The 25838-nt window shown below is 40.0% G+C and overlaps 2 protein-coding genes across 7 annotated transcripts in view; one reads left to right on the top strand and one right to left on the bottom strand.

Moving 5' to 3' along the window:
• The window catches only part of GRM3 (glutamate metabotropic receptor 3), a 103393-nt gene extending 88742 nt beyond the window's left edge, over positions 1 to 14651 (top strand). For all 6 annotated transcript variants that reach the window (XM_039723772.1, XM_039723774.1, XM_039723776.1 and 3 more), the window contains 3 exons: positions 3312 to 4378; positions 8081 to 8255; positions 14102 to 14651. In XM_039723772.1, the coding sequence (XP_039579706.1) occupies positions 3312 to 4378; positions 8081 to 8255; positions 14102 to 14175 (1316 nt within the window). In that variant the 3' untranslated portion in view covers positions 14176 to 14651. The remainder of the gene's footprint in view (positions 1 to 3311; positions 4379 to 8080; positions 8256 to 14101) is intronic.
• A 6782-nt stretch (positions 14652 to 21433) lies between these two features.
• The window catches only part of ELAPOR2 (endosome-lysosome associated apoptosis and autophagy regulator family member 2), a 95049-nt gene continuing 90644 nt past the window's right edge, over positions 21434 to 25838 (bottom strand). Inside the window, exons 21-22 of the mRNA XM_039723793.1 lie at positions 25263 to 25428; positions 21434 to 22529 (exon numbers count right to left, since the gene is read on the bottom strand). Coding sequence (XP_039579727.1) covers positions 22470 to 22529; positions 25263 to 25428 — 226 coding nt within the window. The 3' untranslated portion in view covers positions 21434 to 22469. The remainder of the gene's footprint in view (positions 22530 to 25262; positions 25429 to 25838) is intronic.

Genomic DNA, 25838 nt, shown 5'->3' with positions numbered 1-25838 from the left:
CCTCTAAAAACTGAGATATATAAAAGAATTTGCAGAGTGATTTATGACAGCCTGACATCATCTCTGGGAAAACCAATTTGCAGAAACTGTTATTTTTACTCTAAAACATAAGATCCTTCCTTCTTGTGATAAGCACCTTTCTTGCCTATAAGCATTTTAATTTTATGATTATTATTACATCATATTTTGTGAAAACATTACTTTTTGGAAGTGGTCCAGAACATGTTGATAAATGAAACGTTAAAATGCCTTAGTGATTTTATATGTAATCAGTGGGTATATTAATTGCTGCCACCCAGTGGGCTCTTTTGTAGGCTTTGGCTCACCATACTATAATTTAATACATCATTGTTTGGTTAAATGATTTCATCCTTTCCATCTAAAAGAAGGTGATTTATTTCCTCTATCAGCAGCCACTATAAATGAATGTTTCAAGCTGCAAGCTTTGGTTAACTTAGAACATGTTGTCCTACAAAAATCTTTTGTTTCTTGTAGCGTGGGAACAGCCTTATGGAAGGCAATTATATTTCAGCTTCAAGCTTACTCTGCGTGAGATTACCTGTTTTGCCTTCTGAACCTACCTGCAAAATCTAAGGAAAATACTTTTCTCTATTTAAATGACAAACATTATATCAGAACTTCCATAAGAAGTTGTTAAACATCTTATACAGAGGGAATACTTTCCTGAAAAGTGCTGGTGTTTCAGACCCTCAGGTTACTTGCTCTGGGATGCTTGTGGCCTTCAAGTTATGCACTTGACAGGAGATGTCAAAGAAGCAGTTTGCACTTTGTCTTCCTGACCTGCAGCTCCCCTGGTGCCAGCAGCAGTCACAGGCTCTCAGCCCACCTCAGGAGCTGGCCTGGATAGCACTGAAGTGAATAAACTGGCTCTTTAGAGCTGGGCTGCTGTGTTAACAGCTTCTACAATCTGTATAAGTGTTATGAATAATGAAATAAGACACTGGCAATGACAGCACATTATTGAGGAGCTGTTAAGGGCTGCATTATGATTTCGTTTTAATGCTGCTCCTGGATGAGGGAGCTTGCATGCCTGTGCATGAGGAGGAGGGAGAGGAGGAAAGCTGCTTCATATTCTTCTTGTTGACCTATATTTTGAATTTATCTACCTTTTTAATTTAGAGCATGTCACTTCCAGCAGGACTGACCATCTGGGGGAGGATTATGCTGCTCTTAATTTCTGTGCTCTCAGAGGTCTTGTTGGACTACAGAGTGTAAAAACTAGATGCCAAAAGTGACAAAAAAAAAGATAAAATAAACTTCTTACAGATTCCTAGGCTACCTAGTCCTAATTTGTACAGTACAAGGAAGACATGGAGCTCCTGGGGCAAGTCCAGCAGAGGGGTACAAAGATGATAAGGGTACTGCATCATCTGTTTTATGGGGAGAGGCTGAGGGAGTTGGGCTTGTTCAGCCTTTAGAAGACACAGCTGAGAGGGGACCTCATCAGTATGTTTGGGTGTCTGAAGGGAGCCAGGCTCCTCTCCATGGCAATAAGACAGAGGCAAAGACAGGAATTGCAACAAGTGAACTTGAGGGGAACTTCTTTTATATGCAGTGATCAAGCACTGGCACAGGTTGCCTGAGAAGGTATGGAGCCTTCCTCACTGGAGATATTCCAGAACTGTCTGGATGAATCCTGTCCCATGTGCTCTGGCATGGCCACAATTGAGCAAGGGGGTTGGATCAGAGGGAGGTCCCTTCCTACCTGAATTATTCATAATTCCATGATTCTGTAATCCTGCAAACCAAGGCTGTCCACCACTGTGGCTGACACAGCTAAGATGGGAAGGAGCAGGAGAGGGCAGGGATGAGAACAAGCAGAGTCTTGACTCAGAAGAGAGTATAGGTGGCTTTAAATTAAATTCTAACTTTGCCCTACAATAAGCAGAAAGTTGGGGAAAAATTCCCTCCAAGTGTAGCACCTGAGGATGTGCAGATCACAATTTCATCCTTCCAGCTGGGGCTTCTGTGCCAAAACCCAGTGTCCCTTTTACTGACCTTAGCCAGAGTACTGCAAAATAAGGTAATGCTCTGCAGAAATAAAGGTGAAAGAAGTTGGCCTCAGTGTTTTAAAGAAGCTAAATAAATCTACCATAAGAAATCCAAAGTATCTGGAGACTGAGGTGAAGGAAGGCATTACACCCTTATATGATATTGCTCAAGCCCAAGCACACTATGGACACAACAGCAGAGAAAGAGATTTATTCCAGCAATGACAGTGGAACTACTTCTGTGGCCAAAGACACTGGGAAATAAAACCACCTTTATTGTTTATCAATGGTAAAAAAGTCCTTTTGCTTCCTGCCTGCAAAGCTTTTTACCTTTGATGCTACAGCAAATGACCAATAAATCACATGGTAAATGCAATTTCCTCACAGATTTTTAATATTTCTTCATTCCCTGGGTAAGCCTCAGCTGGAGGAAAAACAAAACTCTGCAGAGCTTACCAGTTAGAAGTGTTACAATATTGATTTCACAGAAGGTCCCAGATCCAGCTTGTGGTTTTGTCATCTTTTCCCCAAACAAGATACATGACCAAAGCAGCACGTGCTGGGGAGCTCAGACTATGCAAGAAATATCAGAAACTGATAAAACTCAAGCAAGATAGAAAGGACTCAAAACTTCCTACAACACAAGGAGAACAGAAAAGGACGTAGTAAGAAATTGTTGAAGATTTCGGCTGGGGAGCTCAGACTATGCAAGAAATATCAGAAACTGATAAAACTCAAGAAAGATAGAAAGGACTCAAAACTTCCTACACAAGGAGAACAGAAAAAGACGTAGTAAGAAATTGTTGAAGATTTCACAGTTATTTCTCCATCCTCCTAAAATGAATCCTCTATTCAACTGCATTCCAGACTGCTGGCATCAAAACTGGCGTTTAAAGACCTGACCATTTAATTTTTCTTATATCATGGCAGCCAAGTTTCACCAAAAAATGCTGAGACTTAGAAGCAGACCTCTTTCTTGCAAGGGAGAATGTGAGAGACAGCAGTGACGGATACTGGTAGAAATAATTAGAGAACTGTTTTGTTTCCAAGACAAAATAAAGTGAGGACATTGGTCAACTTAGATTTATAAATGTAAAGTGAAATAGAGTTCCATTATCTGAGCTCTTCTTCCAAGTTCAAAACTGAGACAGACACAAACCTCTTGACTTACCTGTTGACAACTAAATTGTATTCTACAAGCTGTCAGGTGCCTGTGCTTGTCAAAGGGATGGAAACAATATCGTATGTAGCTTTGGTAATAACATTACTCTTTCTTTATTTTTTTGTTTTTCCCCACAGCTCCATTCAACCCTCCCAATGATGCAGACAGTATGGTCAAATTCGATGCCTATGGAGATGGGATAGGACGATACAACGTGTTCAATTTCCAGTTCACTGGAGACAGATACTCCTACGTGAAGGTTGGTCAGTGGGCAGAAACACTGTCACTGGAGGTAGACTCTATCCACTGGTCCAGGAGCTCTGTCCCTGTCTCCCAGTGCAGCGACCCCTGCGCTCCTAATGAGATGAAGAATATGCAGCCAGGAGATGTTTGCTGTTGGATTTGTATTCCCTGTGAAACCTATGAGTACCTGGCTGATGAATTCACTTGTGCAGACTGTGGGCCTGGAAAATGGCCTACAGCTGACCTGACTGGCTGCTATGACCTACCAGAAGACTACATCAAGTGGGAAGATGCTTGGGCAATAGGTCCCGTTACCATCGCATGCCTGGGCTTTATTTGCACTTTCATGGTCATTGGAGTGTTCATCAAGCACAACAACACACCCCTGGTCAAAGCTTCTGGCCGTGAACTGTGCTACATTTTGCTCTTTGGGGTCTTCCTGTCTTACAGCATGACTTTCTTCTTCATAGCCAAACCTTCTCCAGCCATCTGCACCCTCCGCCGTTTGGGACTGGGAAGTTCCTTTGCTGTCTGCTATTCTGCCCTCCTGACAAAAACGAACTGCATTGCCAGAATATTTGATGGCGTGAAGAACGGTGCTCAGAGGCCCAAGTTCATCAGCCCCAGCTCTCAGGTGTTCATCTGCCTGAGTCTCATTTTGGTACAGGTGGTGGTGGTGTCCGTGTGGCTGATTCTGGAGGCACCAGGCACCAGGCGATACACGCTACCCGAGAAGAGAGAGACTGTCATCCTGAAATGCAATGTCAAAGATTCCAGTATGTTAATGTCCCTAACATATGATGTCATCCTCGTGGTTTTATGCACTGTGTATGCCTTCAAAACCAGGAAATGTCCAGAGAACTTCAACGAAGCCAAGTTTATCGGTTTCACAATGTACACAACGTGCATCATTTGGCTGGCCTTTCTCCCTATATTTTATGTGACATCCAGTGACTACAGAGTAAGTCTTTGGACATCTGTTTACATAAATCATATGCAGCACTTTAGAGGACTATGTCAGCATTCTCTAAAGGCTTTGTTTCACTTCTTTTGTCCCCTGCAAACAAGTTCTCTTTCAATGATATCAGATTTTGCTCACCATACTATATTTTCAAGATTAGTATGTGCAGTCAGAGCTAGAAGGGATTAATACTGTTAGTCCGGTTGCAATAGAGGCATAACATATGGATTAAGTATTCATTTGGGTTCATCACTATCTGAAGTCACAGTCCTAACAGAAAAATCCAGTAAATTACCTAAAAGTAGTCACAATGAGTTATTTGGCAGAAATTGAGCTTAAAAGAAAATCTGTACTAACCAGTCTCCTCTGCAAAAGAATCTGCTATTAAAACATGGTATTTCCTTCAATTAAAAAAATATAAGGATCAAATTTCAAAATTTCCTAAACAGGGATGTTTAAAAAAAAGTTCTACAAACATTCTATTTAAGCACAGAACTTTTTATTCTTTCTGCACTTTATAAAACACATACATTACTGAGAAGCAAATATTGGTTAGCTTTCACTAGCAAACTTTAGAAACACTAAACAGTTTAAATTGTCAGATAGTGTTGCAAAGCTTCAAGTTCAATACAATCATATTTTTGAACAGAAGGAAATTGTCTCAGAAAAAAGAGTCAGATCTGCTCCACTGGAAATCTCACAGTTATTACGATGTGAGAAGTGACTGTGGGAGTTGGCCCTTGCAGCAGTTTGCAGTGAATTAGTTCAACTTTCTGCCCAGAAGAAAGGTAGATTACCTTAGGGGGATGTTATTGCCAATAGCGTGTACATGAAACAGCATATAAAACTGTGGAGTTAATAATGTCACTTAACATATTTTTAGTGTGGCCACCCTGGAACAATATATTTAGTATTATTTTACTCATCTGGAAATGTACTGAAATGTACTGAAATGTACTGAAAACCTCTAGAAAACAAGGATAAGTAACAAATGACGCAGTGAGACATGCAAAGTGACAGTAAAAGAGCTAAATATATTTAGTCTAGACAAGAGTAAACCCAGGGAGACGTGATCACAGACCATAAATAATTTCAAGGCAACAAAACGAGAGGAAGGGATTATTCAGTCTCATGAGAAGTTAGAATAGCAAGTAATGGATTGAAGCTAATGAAGGAAAAGTTTAAGGAAGGCACTAGGGAACAGCTCTGGACACCCAAAGCAATCAGGAAGACAGACACAGGAGGAGGGAAATAGCAGTACAGACAGTCACATGAGTGGGCAGTACAGACAGTAATGGCCAAGAGGAGCATGACTTGATTGTTCAAGCAGAATTTTACAGCCTTATCTCTTGAGTGGAGTTTTCAAAACCACTTGTAGGCATTGAATTTATATACAAGGTTCCAAATAAACCAACTCAAGTACTACAAAAAGAGCAGAAAATGCTTTTAAACATCTTTTTGATACTTTCATGACAAGTCTACTCTTCTGGGGTTCCTTTGAAAAGAACACATTTAATTTCCATGTCACATGTTGACTCTGAATCAACTTGTGCCATCCTAATGTAGCCTTAGTCTGGTAGCATCACAATAAACAGCCTTAGAAACAGCCCCACTCAGACTGGAGTTATCTGCAAATTTGGCGAGGATATGCTTGATCCCTTCATCTATGTAATTTATTGTGATATTGCATAAAACTGGTCCAAATATGGACACCTGAAAGACACCACTTGTCACTGATGCCCATCAGGACTCCAAGCCATTGTTCTCTGGATGTCCAACCAATATCTTATTCATCTAACAGCCCACCCATCAAATCCATATCTCTCCAGTTTAGAGGGAATGGTGCTGGGGGACACCCATCAAAGGCTTTACAGAATTCTGGATAAATGACATCTGTAGCCCTTGGTGGAGCTGTTCTCCATGTGTCTTAGCATAACACATGGTCTAGTGGGATTTCTTCCACTCTGCCAGCACACCAGTCCAGTCTGTGAGGCCAGGTTACACACTGAACCACTGGAATGACCTGGATTAAAAGGAACCCTGTGGGATGGAGCTATTTTTAACCCTGTCTTAGCATAACACATGGTCTAGTGGGATTTCTTCCACTCTGCCAGCACACCAGTCCAGTCTGTGAGGCCAGGTTACACACTGGAGTGACCTGGATTAAAAGGAACCCTGTAGGATGGAGCTATTTTTAACCGAAATCATTTAATTGATTGAGTGTATAATTATGCCAGCACAGCTAAGCTACTCCAGGCAGCACAAACACTAGGAAAAGCAGGGTGGGGAAAGAGGGCTTTGATAGTGAAAAAAACATAACTTGTAACCCAAATCATTTAATTGATTGAGTGTATAATTATGCCAGCACAGCTAAGCTGCTCCAGGCAGCACAAACACTAGGAAAAGCAGGGTGGGGAAAGAGGGCTTTGATAGTGAAAGAAAATAAAACTAAAGAAAATAAAGGTAGCTTCATTTACTCTTGTTTTAGAAGAAACTCCTTTCTTTTCATACAGAGTGGAGTTCAATATCCACCTGACAGCACAGGTCTGTGGAGAAAATGCAGAGAGATGAAGGAGAATGTGAAGCTAAGCCATTCCTTTATCATCCAGGCTCTGTTGAATTTTCCATGTTCACTCACCCAATGAAAGCTGAGCACATTCCATGGTGCTTGCAACATCCACAATGTGCAAAGAGCAATTATTAAATGACCACATTAATTATCCTCATTGATGACAAAACACCAATTTTGCTAGTGTATATGTAAAACAACAATGTACATTCCCTACTCTGTTTTCCAATTTGCACCAATTATTTCTGACAAGGAGATATGAGAAGCATTCCCATGAAAGAAGGCTAATCTCAGAACTGCAGGAGTATAACTAAGGAAAAATGAGCCATAGATGTATAATAGTTCAAATTAAGCAACAGAGTTTAAAGCAGTTTAATTCAACATCTTAATTAAGGAATCTGCTTGGAAGAAAATAATATAAACAGAAAATGAGGCAGTAAACTGGCAGCTAGTTATACTCTTGAATAAAAAGGATAAAAGATAGACAGTGCCAGCAAAGCTACACTAACAAATGCCCCAAGGCAACTATTCTAAAATCTTGCAGCCTTACAAACAGTTCACTTCTCAGCCCAAAAATCGTGTCTCAAAATCAGGACACCTTTCAGGCCCAGTCTGAAAACAGTCATCAGATATTATCTTTACTCCAAATCACACCTATATTTCTGCAACTCGAGTTCTCTGATTAGGACTGGAACTAGAGACTAAACTGGCTTTCAGACAGATGCTTTGCATGAGACAACTGATGTAAATCCACATAATGTACACTGTGTAAGGTGGTTCCCACTGCAGCCGACATTGCCCAGATATTGCATGACAAGCACTACAGAGGGCTCTCTCATCCAGTTAGAGATCAAGGGTGGGAGAGAAAAAGAGCAGATATATCCTTTCTGTACTAAAATGAGGGAGAGCACAATCAATGCCATTAATTCCCAGACATGCAGAGACACAGGGCACCACCAGCATCTCATTCCCATGATACTGGGATTGTGGATGGTAAGGATGCAACAGAGGTTCACACTTGCCTGCACCATTGCAAACCCCCAGGACTGTGCTTCATGCTGTTGTGTAGTAATGTTTCTAATATTTGGCATTTCCATACTGAAACCCAGTGCTTTGTGCCCACTCTCTCCTAGGTGCAAACCACCACCATGTGCATCTCTGTGAGTCTCAGTGGCTTTGTTGTGCTGGGCTGCTTGTTTGCACCCAAAGTGCACATCATCCTTTTCCAGCCCCAGAAGAACGTGGTCACCCACAGGCTCCACCTCAACAGGTTCAGTGTCAGTGGGACCGGGACCACTTACTCCCAGTGTGAGTAACAAGACTGCCTTTCTCTGGGGTGTGGTGGGTTCGGGTAAAGACAAGGTGGGCTCAACCATGTAACCCTGTGAAAGCATAATTTCCTTTCTGTCTGGAGGGGAAAACTCATCCCCCTCGCAGTGGGGGGTCAGCTCAGAGCCTGCTCTGGAGCTCACTGAAGTCAGCAGGAAGTTTTTGGTGGGCACTGGCTCCAGCCTGATGCACATACCTGTTCGTATTCAGGAACACATCATCACGGAAAGATTATATGCAGGTGCTTTTATTAAAGAGTTCTGGGTGTCAGGGGTATACAGACCCAGATCTGACCCAATATGGTTTGGAGCTGAACATGTTTTATATTCTATCGTTATATAACTTACATATTAGTTATTGAACATAGATTGCTCTATTGTATACATTGATTTCATCCAAGCATGGATTTCTCGTGATCCCCCTCAAACCCCTAACATTGTTTCTCGTGATTCTTTAAACAATAATTATATCTAATCACACCTAACAATTATATAATTTATCATATACTGACCACACAGGTGCAATTTCACATGATCTAGCAAGCACAAGGCCTAACACTTCCCAGGGCCTACCTTTAACATTTTCCCAAGGCCTACCAAGACTAACTTTCTTTCTAACTCCCCGAATTTTCTATGATTTTAAAATCTTTTACTATCATACCAAGCAGACCCCGTGTCCCACTGTCACTCTGGCAGTGTGACAGGAGAAGATTGCCTTGGAGAATTCCTGTCAGAGCAGCAGGCTGACAGGATCTGGGCCACAGCGCAGCGTGCTCTCAATGGCTCATCACCTGCATTATAAGGAAAGGCTCCAAGTCTGTAGAAAATGCATCCAAGAGATGCCATAAACTGCATCTGTATGCAGAGCATGATCAATGGCCTTTGTCAGTGCCACAGCCTGGAGAAGCAATCAGTGTTCTGTTGCAAGGGCAACTCATTTGCTCTGATTCCCTTCTTTCCTTCATCTTTGCTCTCTTCATCACAAGCAGGTTCACAGCTGTGATTTTGTTTTAAGGCTGTTGACCTGTACATTTGTTTGGGATTTTTTCTTTGTCTAGCTTAACTAACTTAACTCATTAAAGATGGGAGCACAGAGCACCCCATTCACAGAACTCTCTGGACAGCATGTCCACCCTGGAAATCTAATTGAAAAGCACACAACTATAAAGAGGAAGGGAATAAGAAACAGAGGAAAGGGGGGACACAGAGCAAGGCTTTTCCAGCAAGTTGACAATAACCTAGTCTGAGGTTTTTGAGTGCCACTTAAATTTCAAAATTGTCTCAAAAGCTTGGGCACTTCAGATTTCAGACAGCGTGGAAGCAATTTGGCACCCTGCTGTGTATCACATTAGCAGGATTAGGAAGTGAAGGGATCCCAGCCATTCCTGGCTCAGCCATCCCAAAACACACTGCAAGAATTCCCAGGGACCCCTAAAAAGAGATCAGCCATCTGGCTCTATAGGTCCCCAGTGTCATCAGCCAGGACTGCATCCGCTCCTGACACCAGAGAGCAAACACTCATTGCTATTTTGGAAAATTTAATGAGATGGCACTATGTGCCTGAAGTGCTGAACACTCCCAAAAGACCAACCATTTCCCAAAAACTCTTAGGAGTGTGGTCCCTTGGTGAAATGGTAAGTCCCATTAAGATTCTTTTCATTCTTTATCAATTTTGTGTAAGTGATCTTTCCAAGTTTTTTAACACTCTCATGCTATGGAATAAGCTTAGTCAGAAATAATTTTGATTCATAAATACTTTCTACTGGATTCTGGATTGCATTTTGGAGTTTGATACTTTCATTTTAATGGCTGAATAACATATGTGTGTGTAAGCATGCATGCAATTGAGAGATCCTCAGTGCACATCTTCACATTAAAACCTGCATTATCAGGCTTGCAAACAGCTTGAGGACATTAAGAACAGCATAAAAATCCAGACTTACAATCTCTCAAACTTCATTGTTTAGAAAGGTTGCTGCAGTTATTTACTTTTACTGCTTTCATCTAATTGAATCAGGGCTGCTCACCTTGTTGGGCTTTTTAGACCATGGAAGCAGGGCTAAAAGGTCCATCTCACAAAAAGGAAACAGCCCTATAGTTTCTATGTAGGACAATTATTTGGGAAAATAACACTGTCTATCACAGTGACAATATTTCAAAATGAAAAATCTTCCCTTACTCTCTTCCACTAATTTGTAAATTATTTAAAATAAATTTTCATTATTATTCTTAACTGTTTATTCCTTTATAAAATTCCAAAAAGGTTGCTATCCAAATTGGTTTTAATCTTTGTCTAAAATATTCCTCTCATCACTCCTGGGGCTGTCAGCTTGTTTTTATTTTGGTCTTGATCTCATTTTTCATCATTCCAAAACTTTTTAATATCAAACTCATCAAAATTATCTCTAGGGCATTCTAGTAACTTTGAAAAGCCATCTCTTAAACATTATCAGAGCTCTAGAGGTCAATGCTTTTCCCACCTCCACAGATTCCCACCTCCATTGCATCTCAGGGCTGCCACCACCTCTTCACTCCATTGATCATGAATGCCAAAAGCATAGTGGCTCTTGAGCAGCAAGTGACACACAGACAGTTTTTAACACAGCCTCCTGAACCATGAAAACTGGTCACTCTGAGAAAAGGTGACTCTCATGGTGCTTTTGGGTAGTCTAAGTGTTAGTGTCAAGGTTTGATCATTTTGATAGCTGAAATCTGATCTAAAAAAAAGAATATAGATTTAAGTCAAATAGAGGCAGTGTAAGATTGTGCTTAGGTGTATGACATATTTTGAAATGCATATATTTGTACACATTGTTTTGATTCTGAAAATTCCCATTTGGCAGCGTGCTCCCCCAGCAGTGTCATCCCCATTGGGATGTTCCCGTTTTCCTCTTTTGTGGGCTTCGGCACCCATAAAACTTCACAGAAAACTCACTTTCCTGAATTCATAAGCATCTTCATTATTCAGACCAAGCTTTTACACCCTCATGTCATTTATTTAAGTCCACATGGGGGGACTTAAATACTGGGGAGCTGCCCACAGAGCTGAGCTCCTCCAGGTGGCCTGCACAGGGGTCACAAGGAGAATTGAACCTCCTGTTTATAGCCAGACTGGCAATTTTTATCTTCCCTCTGAATTTATTTCCCCTGGCCTGGCTCCAATTATTTATTTCCCTCCAAATTTATTTCCCCTAGCCCTGACCTAATCTGAATTTATTTCCCCTGGCCTGGCTCCAAACTAGCCCTGACCTAACAGAGATTAACTCACAGTTGTCCAGCTGTGAGCATAAGTAGAGGAGACAATGCTCTCAGGCACATGGTGTGGTTCCTGGGGTTGTCCAGTGCACAGAGGGGAATTGGACTCAATGACCCTTGTGGGACCCTTCCAAGACAGGATATTCTCTGGTTCTATGACTCTAAGTGGCATACAGACAGCACATTCAGATCTGCCTATCCTTGGCTGTGTTGGCAAAGCTTCAAGGTCACCATGGCAGTGCTGGGCTCTTGCATTGTACCTCTGGTTCTTTTCCTTGGATTAGCTAAGCAAAATGAGGGACAGCCAGGAAGAGGGAGATCAAAAGCATGAACTTGAGCCAAATCACAACTTCTGCTATGTCCCACTTTTGTCCTTGGTCTCAGCACAGAACGAAGGTGAAGTGTCTCTTGCATATCCAGCAGTATTCCAGGAAAGCCCTTGGTGGCTGCTATCAGACACGGAGTGTAGCTCAGAACCCTGCAGGGCCAGTGATTAACACTGCTGAGGTCTGTAATGGAAAGCAAGGTCTTTTGCTCTGTCTCAGGAGAGCTGGATGCTCAGTGTGAACACTTTACTCCACCCAGCAGAGTTAATAACTGCATCCCAGCACTGCAAGAGAGCTACATGCTGTGCAGGAAGCCTGGAAACTTAAAAGGCAAGGCCACTCATTTCTCGCCTACCACCATATATTTCTGTCCAATTTTGATATCCTCCTGACCCAGTTACCATAGTATTTCAGCTATTCATGCTTGTCAGTGTCTTGGACTTCAAAAAAAAAAAAAAAAGCCTGAAGCTAAAAAAATTCTGGTTAAGTGACTGATGTTCATGAAAACAAAATGCTTTTGCCTGTAGCCAAACTGCAGTAGAACAGCGATTTGAATCAGGTTTCCTGAGCAAAACTGATTTTTCTATTTTCTAACAAAAAAAGTAGAAAATAAAAATAGCAATTAAAAAACAGTTTGGGTCATTGTGCTGCCATGTTATACCCAGTTAAAAACAGAATATGAAATCAGAATACAAAATACTAATTAAGTTTTAGAAATCACAGACATGATGCCCTGTGGTCTTTCACATACAACAGTTCTTCCACACCTGTGACTCATAACACACATCCATGTTGTGAGAGATCAAATTCCATTGACCTAATCCAGAAGAGGGGCTTGTTCTTGGGTCTCCTGTTTCAGGAAGATGTCCTGCACTCTGACTAGTAGGTTAGTCCTCTAAATTAGTTATTAGTAGATGCCTCTAAATTTCTTTTGTTAAAGAATTCTGTTTTCCATGAAATATTTATTCAGTCCATGAAAGAATGGAAAATACCAGCTGATTTGAAGAAATAATATTTTTTTCTAAAAATTATACTGAGCATCTTTACAGAACCAGTGTGCAACTGAGAGTGCAGCCAGCAGCAGATGTGGAAGATTGAGCATGCCCTTGTCAGCTGCATAAATTGCTTTTTACACTGGATGATTGAGTTTACTAAGTCACTGCTTGCCATGTGTTTTCGTTGATGAAGGCATCACATTTCTCTGGGTCACTGTTACCATTAACCTAATGTATCTTTCAAAAAGCAGCTTTATGGTGCCCTGAGCAGAGATGTCACAGAGTATCTGAAAACACATTTCTGATGCCCAATGGATAATTTTAACAAAGATGGGCAAAACAATTTGCTTTTAAATTAAAATCCATAAGACTTAAGCAGAATAAGGTAATCTATTCTCTGCTCAAAATACAAATACATTTGGAAACAGATTGTTATACTCAGATTTAATTGTCATTTAATACCATTAAAGCAATGAAAAACTGATGTATAAAATGTAAACAAGTTTATCAGAATCTGGTCCTCACCTCTGGATGCATAGTGAATCCTGATCCAGAGCTCCTAGAAGTGTATTATAGTTAGAAATCATTCTGGGATTAGGTGAGAAATAATCTTGCTTTAAAATTCAGTTATTAAAAAATTTCTTCACCCCGTATGTTCCTAGAATTCTTATTTCTATTAATTAAAAGGTGATTGACACAGAATTCTAATATGGTAGATTATCTCCAGGATTTAAAACTACATATATTTCCTTCATGAATGTCCGCTCCAATTATGTGAAAGCTCAAAGGATCAGACCTTAGCATTTCTTGCCAATAAAACACAAAAAATCCAAATGTTCACTTTTTTCTACTGAGGTATTTCGATACCATTATAGCTGTATTAATTCACACTACCTTGCAAAGTGCTACAAAGTGAGACCCAGTGGCACAGAATCGTCGGGCAGGAAAAAAACCCCATGCATTTTATCCTGACACTTCTTGGAGAAGTGTAATCACCCTCTGTGCTCACAGTGCACAGCAAAGTGAAATCAGCTTTCTTCAGAGGATGCTTCAGCCTGAGGTCTGAGGTGCCAAGCAGAGTGCAAGCAGCACCTCCATCAGCTCTGCTGCTGACACAGGCAGTGACTTTTCATTAGGCACCTTGGTTAAATGGGGCAAGATGGTCCAGACCAGCACAAATTCTAATCCTGTGTGTTGCCCCTTTTTGCTGTGCTGAAGTCAGCTGATTTTCCCCTCTCTTTCTCTTCCAGCATCTGCCAGCATGTACGTGCCAACCGTGTGCAACGGGAGGGAAGTTCTGGACTCCACCACTTCGTCTCTGTGATTGTGGCTCGTGGTTCAGTTCTTGAGTTTTTAGACTGTTAGGCAAAATTTTGCACATGTTGTGCACTCCAGAAAACACCAGAAAACAAAAGACATCCAAGCAAAATTAGTACCTTTTTTTAGAAACAGTGTAATAAATTATTTTTGAGGATTGTACAGTATATAGTGACGTTCTGGAACTTTTTAGACTGATTTTAGCCCTTCTGTTGTTAACGGTTGTAAGGGACATGTAAATAACCATGGTTCACAATGTGCATAGTCCTGCAGTAAGGGAGTGATTGTTGCAAGCACAGTTGCAATGTTAGGTGACTTCTTTCCTACGAATTTTTTTTGTAGCTCCTTGTTGTAATTAACTTAGACTGCATTTCTATGTTGTATATTACAGTTACCTTACGTGTAACAGATTGGTTTTCTCAGCACAAAACAGCAGTATTAATGTAAAGGCACCAATAATAAAAAGATAAAAGTTTTTCAGCATGGTTTAATTTTTGTTTCTTACTCTCTCAAGGCCATTACATTTTTCTAGAGAGGAAGTTAGGTAAAAAGGATAAAAATTCTGGAGTATGTGTACACAAGTATTTGTGTGTTGGTGGGTGTCTATGTTATAAAATCCATGCCACAATATATATGCTTATGATTAATTTCAAAGTCTCATAGAAATTCCCTCTTCTTAAAAAACTCCCACATTACTAAAGCTCCTCAATTTCATTTTCTGTTATTAAAACAGAGGGCAATGTTCAAAAGTGAAAATGTCTAATTTCATCTTAATGAGATACTAGCAAAATTTTTTTGACTCCTGGTTCACTCATTTGGCACGACCAAATGCTGTCATGCACAGAATAGATTGGTAGCATATAAAAACAAAGAGAATTTAAATTAGGCTGGAAGAAAATCTGTCAGAAAATTAGCTAAGACTGTTTAATATCTCCAGCCAAAACAAAGCTGGTTCAGCTTGTCTGCATTAATAGTGCTGTGAAAGGTAATTGGAGCACCACAGAGACCAGAAAGTCAGAAAAGAGAAATGCAGGAGACTTTTACACACGTCTCTGGGGTGACCTTTGCGTTCAAACCAAATGCTTCAAGACATACATACCACCTACTTAGACAATTGCAAAATACCTTAAAAGTCTGCCTTTTGAAACTGCACTCTTAAAGCTGCCCTCACTCTATTGAAACAATCTGAAATCCTCTCTTCTGCCAGGTCTAAAAAGACATTAAGGAAACAAACACACCTTTGATTAATGTGTCTGAGCATATTTACCTAAGGACTTGTTCCCATTGATCTCATTCCAGCTGAGGTCAATAGCAAAATTCTCATTGACTTCAAAGGCAACACCAGCAAGGCTTGAAAGTCAGACACCATGGACACATAGTGTGGGATGTACATGTTCTCTGGAGCCCAGTTCCCCTGCACTTACAGATGTTTCCACACATTTCTGGAAAGCTGCAAGTCCTTTAGGGCTGAACTGGCAAAGGAAGTAGATGTTATTTGGAAAGCAAAAATTAAACATGCAGGTTCTTAAATATAACTATCCTACTTATAGATGGATGCTTGTATTTTCTAAACATCCACATGTCCACCAGCAAAGACCACTTGATGTCAACATTTCCATGACAGAGGCAGCCATTTCAGCCTCTGCATCACGGAGCTGTCCAGAACAGGAATCCCTGTGACTTTCCCCAGAATGAGCACAGATCAGCCCACCCTACCTGCAAAGCTCTGCATTCAGCTTCTTCCTCTCCAGAACCTCTGGCATGCCTGATGTTTCAGGCTTGTTTCTCACCTTGATGCAGAGCCCAGTGTCAAGTTTTGACAGGCTGGGAGTCTTCCTTTCCAATCCAGACCCTTTTAAAGCACCTCAGGTTGGGCAGCTACCTTCATTTGACTTTGGTGTGCTGTTTTGTAGACTAAGAGGCTGGTCACATGTGACAAAAAGTCAGAACATCTGACCACAATTCTGACATTTCATCTTTATAGAGCTCTTAAAAATGCCTAGGCCAATGAGAGTTTCTTCTCAATTTTTATGGAAAGCCACAATCAGGGTTAAATGCATCTCATCTAACACTGTTTACAAGGACTTAGTAAATAGCTACAGCTGAGATTGTCAGCCTCTCTCCCTTTGTACTCAGTGGAAGGAAGTAGGCATAATTCCCCTGGCTTCTCTCTGGCAGACACTTCAGGCAGGGATGAAACTCTCCAAATAAAGGCAAGCACAGCTTGCTCAGATCGCAGAGTTTGCACTGAAAATTAAGGCATTGTGTCAGATGAATTCCAGCCCCTGAATCAAAATTGACATCACTGAAGTTAATTTAGAGCAGGTGAGGATCTCACTGTGCTGGAGTTTTCATTCATTTTGATAGCACTATTAAGAAAATGACCCAGTGTCTGTGTCTGAATACCTGCTATGAATACTTAGTTGGCTTGAAAGCCACTTACATGTGGGGGTTTCATACAAAAAACCCCAACAACCAAAACCTGCAGAGCTCTGGACTTCCATCCCTACTGAATGTTCCTGACAATCTTGTACTTTATTTGGCTTTGTCTTAAAAGCCTTTTACTACTTTCCATTGAATGTCCACAGATGTAGATTGTTTGTTATTGCCTGATGAAGTAATCCAGTTTCAAAACACAGCAGGACAGAAAAGGAAAATGACAAAGCAGAGGCTTTCCACACCATACAGGAATGAAAACCTTTTAAAAAGGGAATTTTAATTTTTTATTCTTTGCTGTTGTCTCACATCACTACTTTAGTTTCTCTATTTATAACAGTTTATAGTTTTTGTACCCATTTATGTAAAACTTGAATTTAGAGTACAAACCTTTCCCAGTATCTTTATTTTCCCATCATATTTAAAGATTTGAGCAATTCACCTCAAAGCAGAAGGGGTCCTATCACAGTTCCTCCCAAACACCCTGACTGTGAGCCTTGAGAGTAATCACACTGCTCTGAGCCCTGCACACTAAGGAGAAAAATGCAGAAATCAGAGGAAATGCTGTGAATGAGAGCAAGGCTTAACCCAGAATCTACAAGGCCAAACTGGAGGCTGAAGAAAACTTCAGTTTTTTACTCAGAAGTCATAGGTTCCAAGTACCTCAGCCCTCTGATAAAAATCACAATCGCAGAAAGGTTTGTGAAAAACTGATCACTTTTTATTTATTAGCAGAATAGAAAAATAAGACTCAAAAAGTTTATTGCAGGCCAATCCAAAATAAACAAGGTTTGAGGGATTTCTTTGTCTTTGTTCATGGGTTTAGGTGTGGTTTTTGGTGGTTTGGTTTTTCTAGAACAGTTGTTTGGTTTTTAAATCTTCAGTGAATTTTGAAAGCAAAGCCAAAGTCTACTGTGGAAAACAAAAATATTTTATTTCTTCTTCAAGCAATTGTTTTTCCTTAATTAATTGAACACAGATGGTTTCACTCATAGCCAAACCAATTTAGAAATGAATTTTCTTTTCAAATTGAAAATTCAAAAGCTATTTAAAATATATTATGTTTCCCCAGAATGGAACAAATTCCAGAAATCAGAAAAAATATGTCCAAAATACCCTGACCACACCCAGAAATTTCAGCACCGTTTAAGACTTCCACTGCAATCTTTCACCCAATTAGTACAATTAGAGTAAGGGAAAGCAAGCAAACCCTTAACTCATCACCACATACAGTCTGATCTCCATGGTGTCATTGCCTATCATTAATGCCTGCAGTCTGCAAGACAAAGGGCAGAAGCTGTTCATCCAGAGCCACCTCAAAGCTTCCCAGCAACACAAGCACAGGCAAAACTGAGCTTTCTTACTGCAAGAAGAAAAGGCCAGGACCAGGCTGGGCTGGTTCTGCAAGAGGAAAAGGATGGGGTAGCAAATACACATCACAAAACCCTGCTGTGGCTTCTAGGTGCTGTTACAGCAGCAGCCTCACAGTACATGGACCTTAGAGAATTCTTCCTGATGAGCTTCTACTCTACAGATCCAGAGAACAAACAAAACACAATGGCAGCTTGTGATCACCTCTATTCTTGTGTCTCCCTTGCTCCTGCTGCAAGAATTCAGTGTGGGCACATCCAGCCAGGTGATTGGGGATGTCACTGCACACTGTGACGCACACTGCACACTAGATGAGCTGATTTCCTTTTATTTCTACTCTTCTCCCCTCACATCTTACCAAAGCAGCACAGTTCCCAACACTTCAACAAGAAATAAAAACAAGGAATTCAGTGAATGGAGAACACAAGAGGAAAGACTGACAGAGAACACCACCAAAGATAAGGAGAACTTCACAAGAGTTTCTCTTGAGGTTATCACTGAGAAGAGAAGGCTCTGGGGACCCCTCATTGCAGCCTTCCAGTACCTAAGAGGGGCTTATAAAATAGTTACTTTTTATATGGGCAGACAGCAACAGAACAAGAGTGAATGGTTTTAAACCAAAACAAGGGGTATTTAGATTACATGCTAGGAGAAAACACGCTGAGGGTGGTGAGGGACTGAAATGTGCTTCCCAGAGAAGTTGTCAAATATTATCTAGAATAGCTATTTAAGTCCTCCATGCTTCATGATATGGACCAACCAGCAGCATTCCTTGCTGAGGAGGAAATCCCCACTGGTGTGACAGGATGAATTGTAGCTGCTTCTACACTTACATTGAAGCATCTGTGTTGGTCACTGCTGGCAAAGAGTCAACAACCACAGGCTCCTAAACGGTGACACCTGCTGCTCTCTGATTATAATTAAGTACCTTGTTTTTACAGGTACTACTCACTCTGGAAGGACAAAACCTGCAAACTTTCCCCTCTACTATCAAAGAATCCCAGAACCTATTTTTCAAAAGCAAATAGTAAAATCCTTTCTTTGAACAAAGATTATAGATCATTGAAGCTACTCATTAATTTCCCTCTGTGGCTCTAAGACATAGTTTTCCCCAAACCTTAATCAATTGTGTTCTGTATTACAAACACCAACTAACGCAATCAGAGCCAAGCCAGAACAGATTCTTTGTGCATTTCCCCCCTAGCAACCACTGTCAAAGCTGAGACAATGATGTTCTGCTAATTTGCCAATAATTTATACAGACACCACTAAAATGTGCTTAATCCTCAAAGAGATTCAGATGCTTGACTCCAGATTTCAAAGAAAAGCATGCAAATGCAGCAATAAAATGTATTCCATTTAATCAAGTGAACACATAACAGACTGATTCACATTATTTTATGGCATCAAATAACAGTTTTCTAATGTGATTCCATGTGGAAGAAAAGGGGGAGGTTGCTGTAAGTATATTTTGGCAGAGCACTAGAAGAGGTCACACATAGCTGACTTTTTAGTGAACAGTTAAAGGCTTCCAAAATTTGTTTCTTATGGGAAAATGGAAACTTCCCCTCTCTACTACATCTTTAACAGAAAGAAATTAATAGCAGAAGTCAGCTCAAATATTTCAGTTTACACTTGCTTAATTCTTGGAAAATGCAGTTTTCTTATTTTAAGGTAAATAAAGTCTACAGTATTTGTTGGCTTCCACTATGTTAGCACTGCACCGGATACACCATTAGACTGCCTGGGAGAATGTTCAACACCATAACAAACCATTTGGAAGTAGAGCCGAGAAGAGTCATACAGCAAAGTCTGTGACAGCTGTCAAAAAATGCCATTCCATTTTATTTGGAACATATAATGGAAAGAGAGGGGAACCCAATGAAACCTGTGCGGTATTAAGTCAAATAAAATATAGTTCATAAAAATTAAGGCATTTCTGCATTACAGGGATATGGGTCCAGTAATAAAAAAAGAAATGGTGTTCTGGAGCATGAACTGTAATTATGGCTGAGACAACATATGGAGAGGGAAGGGGAAAAATTAAAGGAGATGTAGACAAATGCAACTTGATGGCAGTGAAAAGCTCTACTCATTACTGATGACCAGCAGTGTTCAGGAAAGGTTGCAGTGCCACCAAACATCTCAAGTCCAAAATTTCAAATATATTTTTACTTTATTTTATGAATGTCCATCGGATAGATATCTTTGATGCTACAACACACTAGTTGAATAAAAATCAACAACATAAAACCCCTCATCATAAAAGATTCAAGAAGTGAAATCCCAAAGCCATAACCATTTACTCTGTGAGCATATCATCTTTGACAACCATATATAAATGACATCATGACAACAAATACAATGTACAATAATAAGTGTGCAATGGTACAAAATATACAAAAAGGAATGTGTATTTAATATACATTCAACATTACCCCATAAAAATCTTTTTTGGGAAAGTGAAGTGCCTTTTCAAGACCAACAGAAAATGTACACCACTTCAGTTAAGATGCCTGAAGGATCTCCCATCAAAAGAGTAAAGTGTGTTCTTTGACTGGAACTACAAAATAACGGAGCTGAATTTTCCCTAATGAAAAAAAATCTAAACTTCATAAAATTTTTGTTCACATCTAGAGTATAATAAAATATTTAGAGTGCAGAAAATTCAGTTTAATTTAAATTTTACTTAAAAGTGGGCCCTCTTTTATTGATAGACCTAGCTCAGTCATATAAAATCAAAAATCTATATTCCTTATAGTAAAAAGACTATTTCTGCCCATGTCTCTTTTCTTGTTTTGATGCATTCCACAATTCACATAAATTTGCTGTAATGGAAATACGAGTCTGACCAGAGGTCAGTGCAAGAATTGCAACTCAATTTCTCTGGCTCTGTACAAGTCTTACATAATTTTACTCAAATATTTTTTGCCTAAGTTTCAGATTCCTTTGAGTTCAACCTCGGAGGGAATTTCAGGAAATTACTACTGTGGATATTATGAAGATCATATGCCTATAATGTGTCTGACTGAACGGAAAAGTCCACCCAGCCTCCAGTTTCCATGGCACCACTTTGTGCCTTTCTTCCATAGCTACTACTTGCACTGACACAGGATGCATTTAGATGCTGTGCAAGTACATAACCCATGCTCAGCTCTGCTGGACATTCATCCATCCATCCATCCGTCCATTCCTCCACTCATCCATCCATCATCCATCCATGAATCCATGCATCTATCCATCCCTCCACCCTTCCACCCATCCACCCATCCATGCATCCACCCATCCACGCATCCATCCATCCGTCCATCTGTCCATTCCTCCACTCATCCATCATCCATCCATCCATCCATTCCTCCACTCATCCATCCACCATCCATCCATGAATCCATGTATCTATCCATTCCTCCACCCTTCCACCCATCCATGCATCCATCATCTATCCATCCATCCATCCATCCATCCATCCATCCATCCATCCATCCATCCATCCATCCATCCCCCTTCCTTGTGTGGGCCCAGGACTAAAGGAGGCTGGGTATTTCTAACAAACCTCCCAACTGACAGAGCTGATCCCTGATTCCCAAAAGTAGAGATTTTTGCTGTACCTCCAGAATTCAGGCTTTGCTGGTTCCCAGCCCTGGGAAAAGTGACATTTACACAGCCCAAGGGAGAACACTGAATCTGCCAAAGACCTCTCTTGAAAGGAAAAGCTTCCACAGAGAGGGTCAAGTGCAGCTTGCACTGCAGGTACCACTTTACATCATTTTATAGAGTTTGAACCTGCTACTGCCTACAAACTCATGGGCCCAGACCTACAATTCACACAACAGCTGTTACCAAGTTTAAATTCAATAGCACTAGGTTTTACTCCAACCCTGATGGCCATGACTTAGGCACCAGATTGGGTTCAATTTGCAGGTGCAACATAATTCCTCTTGCATTAGAGGTCAACACAGACCATCCAGACCTTCAAAGCATTAAAATCAAAAGTATTTTCCAAAGTTCAAAACTCACCCAAGGCTCATTCTGAGTACCATTCAAAATTTTGATTTCCAGAAAGACTCACAGTTATGCCAGTAAACAACAACACACAACCTCTGCAGGAGGTTGCAGGCCTCTCTGAAAATAATTTCTTAGGAATATGCACAGGAATGAGAAGGAAACGAAAGGTACCTATAAATCATATGGCATGCCTGAGTGTTGCCCAGGTGAATGCAAAAAATTCATGTTATTTGCAGTATGTATATCTCTTCCTGAGTTGAATTTCATTCCCAGTATGGAATCCAAGAATCTGCTTTCTTTTTTTGGCAAGGTACTCAATCACATGGTAAGGCAATCCAATTTTCTGGTTTGCTTTCTGTCTTCTTTCTTCCTAAAAGGCCAAGCATTTCTCACCAAGATCACCACTATAATGTGTGCCAGAATATGTTTAAAATATAGTCCTGTAAAAATAGAAATTAGGTTTGTTCCTTTGAAGGCAGCATTAATTCTTCATATATTCTGGGATCTTGAAGATTTCAGCTGAACAGATTCAAAATTATCTTCCTTTTCCTGCAATGGAAAGACAGGTTCCCATCAACTGGATTTCCTCAAAATCTCTCCAGCAGTCAGCAATACCACTTCTTTCAATATCCTTTGCCAAAAACTTCACTTTATTTTTACTATGGTAATTAAGTGCACAGTTTGACTTTTTATTATTTAATAATATTACTAATTCTGTAAAAATTTGCAAAACCAGTAAAATTATGCCATAGCTATTGTTCATGGTACTTATTTTAGAGGGTACAGGAAAAGTCTGCATTTCATATTCACAGAATAGGACAGGTAGTCTGAGCTGGGGAATTGCAAGGTAATAATCTCTATCGTTATTATCACTTATTAATGTGTTCCCTGCAATATATAAAATTCACAGCATGTGAGTGTGAACACCACTTCCTTGCTCCTGGATTCCAATCTCAACAACTCCTCTGGGAGACCCACATGACAAAACATCAGTTTCCTTCTTAAAAAAACAGGACTAGAGAGTTGAGTTTTCTCTCTGTTTTCATTTGCTGGGTGACAGCCTTGGCCATTTGGCCAGCAGGCATCAGGGTGAGTGAGAAATGTGGTTATACACACCCAAATAATCTGCAAACTCTCTTGAACTACCATCATAATCTGATTTTTAAAGCTCTCTCACACAGATCAGGACAGCCTGGTGCACACAGGAGAAAGAAGGGGAGAAATTGTCCTATGCTACTCTAATGAAAAATATATGTTCTGAAGAGCCTGGTACTGTCATGCTGGAGACAACAGACACAACCAGAACAGCCCCCAATCTGAAACAGGTTTGTAATTATTTGGCTTATATCTTTTCATTAAAAATAAGCCATCCCTTTCTATGTTACAGTTCTAGCCCTCAATCCCTTGGGTACTCAAACCCACTGATATCTTTGTGACATGCTGGCAGAAATGCCATAGCCTCAAGCTTGAACATATAGTTAGGATACTGCAGATTTTCATTCTCTCTCATTTTACATTTCTCCTTTTTCTCCCCTGTTTTCCTCCATATATTTTTGTCCTGTATTTTACATGCATATGTAGCAGGGCATGAATTTCTTCATCTTTTGCATAAATGAAAAGCAATGCCTATAACATTTGTTTTCAATAAATATATATTAAATTTCAGTTATCTGCAGGGGTACAGGACACAGAGCTGAGAAAGCTAATGAGGTACTGGAAGTTGAATTTGCCAGCTATTGTTATCTAGCAGTAAAAAAAAAGAACAAGCTCAGAAATATCTGACAAGCTTGTTGAAAAAGGAGAGAACACTCAGGAGGCCTGCTACAGTGGATATAGGAAAATTAAAAAACTCCAAGTAGGCTTCAAGTTGTCTGAATACTGAAGTACTAAAGCTTAATTATATTTTTTGCAACATCATCAGAAAATTTTATTTGATTTGATTTTATTTACATCTTCAATATTCTCAATATTGAATTAAGAATTAATATTGAATTTCTGCCCCTTTCCACAAGGAAAAATATTGATTTTGCAGGATAAATAGCCAGGCTGGGGTCAAGGGAAAGTTCTGCACATTATCTGTGCAATGGTAACTTCTCCTAGGAGGGATATCTGAAGAGCAGGCAGTGTGGCAAGAGGACACCAGTCAAACAAAAAAATTAAAAGAATGAAGAGAAGAGAATAATAATGAAAATAAAGGCAGCACACAAGCTTTAATTATATTGCACTCAATCACAGAAAGAAAAAAAAAGATATAAAAGAGATACAAGGAAAAATAAATCTCAAAATTCAACATTCTGAGGTATTATTTGGACAATAAATTGGAATACAATGTTTTTAAATTAATTTTTGTTATGATCTTTTAAGAGACTAAGAAACTGACTTCAACAAAACTGTTTGAAAGGGAAAATATAATTTGGCTTTATCCTGATCATAACAGATGCCCCCACTGGAATCCCTTAAAGACAACACTACCCTTTCCACAGCACAGATTTCAAGCATTTGGAAAAAAGAACAAAGAGCTTTTGGGATCAACCATGATGGTCCTCAGTGGCTCCTCTCAGAAATGTTCAAAGGACACCAAAGACTTTGGTGCTGTCAATTCAGACATGCAACAATCCACATCCCATCTACAGCAGTAAAAAATGCTTTTTTGTGTTGCTTCCCACTGAAATGAAGGAGGCTGCTGTGTTGGGCAACAAGATGAAGCTGATGCTTCCTGTTCAACTGCTTCCTACTCAAAATTATGGTTCTCCAGTCAGCCATGAAGCCAGCCCAGGTGAGCTGCAAGCAGCTGGCTGGTGGCTGTGCTGCCAGGGTTAATTTTTTATATCTCTAATAGCTGTGTTTGCCTCAGCAATGGATGTGCCTGGGAGGATTCCAGGCAAAAAGGTTCTCTCTGCCATTAATTGTTTTTTTTCTAGTGTCATCCATGTAATAAAAAATGCTACTGAAATCTCTCTGTGGAGGAAAGAGCATTTACCCCAAACCCTACAACAATTCTTAATTTTATGCAAACTGTAGATTTCAGCTGTGGACTGGATGGGGTGTGCATGGGAGTAAATGCTACTGAAATCTCTCTGTGGAGGAAAGAGCATTTACCCAAAAACCCTACAACAGTTCTTAATTTTATGCAGACTGTGGATTTCAGCAGATCACTGTGGACTGGATGGGGTGTGCATGGGAGGCTGCACTGCTGTGAAATTAGCATCAAAGACTCATCACATCCAGTAATAAAAAAAGGTAATAATTATTTTTGTATTAATATTGGTAATTACTACTCACCTTTGTTGCCAAGGATTTGAGCTTCCCCAGCAGTGACTGCTTATTTGAATATACTATTTCTTCTTCATTATCTTCTCCTTCCATTATAGCACAGCTGTCAGCAGCTGGCAGTTCACACTCTTTTGAGTTCGTTGTCATCACTAATTTGGAATATTTATACTCCAGCCTGAAGATATAAAGCCACACAGGAATAGATTTTTTTTTCTCAAATGTCCCATACTCAGGGGTTTGTCATTTATATTGTCTGCAGTCCTCCCACATAGTTACTTCTGAGGTAGTGGAAATTAGATAGTTTTCAATCATTAAAAATATGTAATCAAAATAGTATTAACAATGCACTGAGCTCTTGCTGTCCACTTAGTCCTCCATCCATATAAAAGAACCATGTTTTCCCACAAGACCAAGGGAAGGTCAAGAGTGCTTTCTGCATGAAGAAGTGGTGTCTGGGGCAACAACCAAAACAGAACTAAGAAATATGGTCAAGAACCTAAATTTTTACCAAGCTGAAAGGGACTAATTAGACTAAAGATACCCTTTTGGTCTCCAGAGCTTAAGAAAGCCATGTTGCTTCAGAAA

Source organism: Passer montanus, unplaced genomic scaffold (assembly GCF_014805655.1).
Source record: "Passer montanus isolate IOZ18808 unplaced genomic scaffold, ASM1480565v1 scaffold50, whole genome shotgun sequence".
NCBI lineage: Eukaryota > Metazoa > Chordata > Aves > Passeriformes > Passeridae > Passer > Passer montanus.
This window is presented reverse-complemented; position numbering and strand designations above follow the sequence as displayed.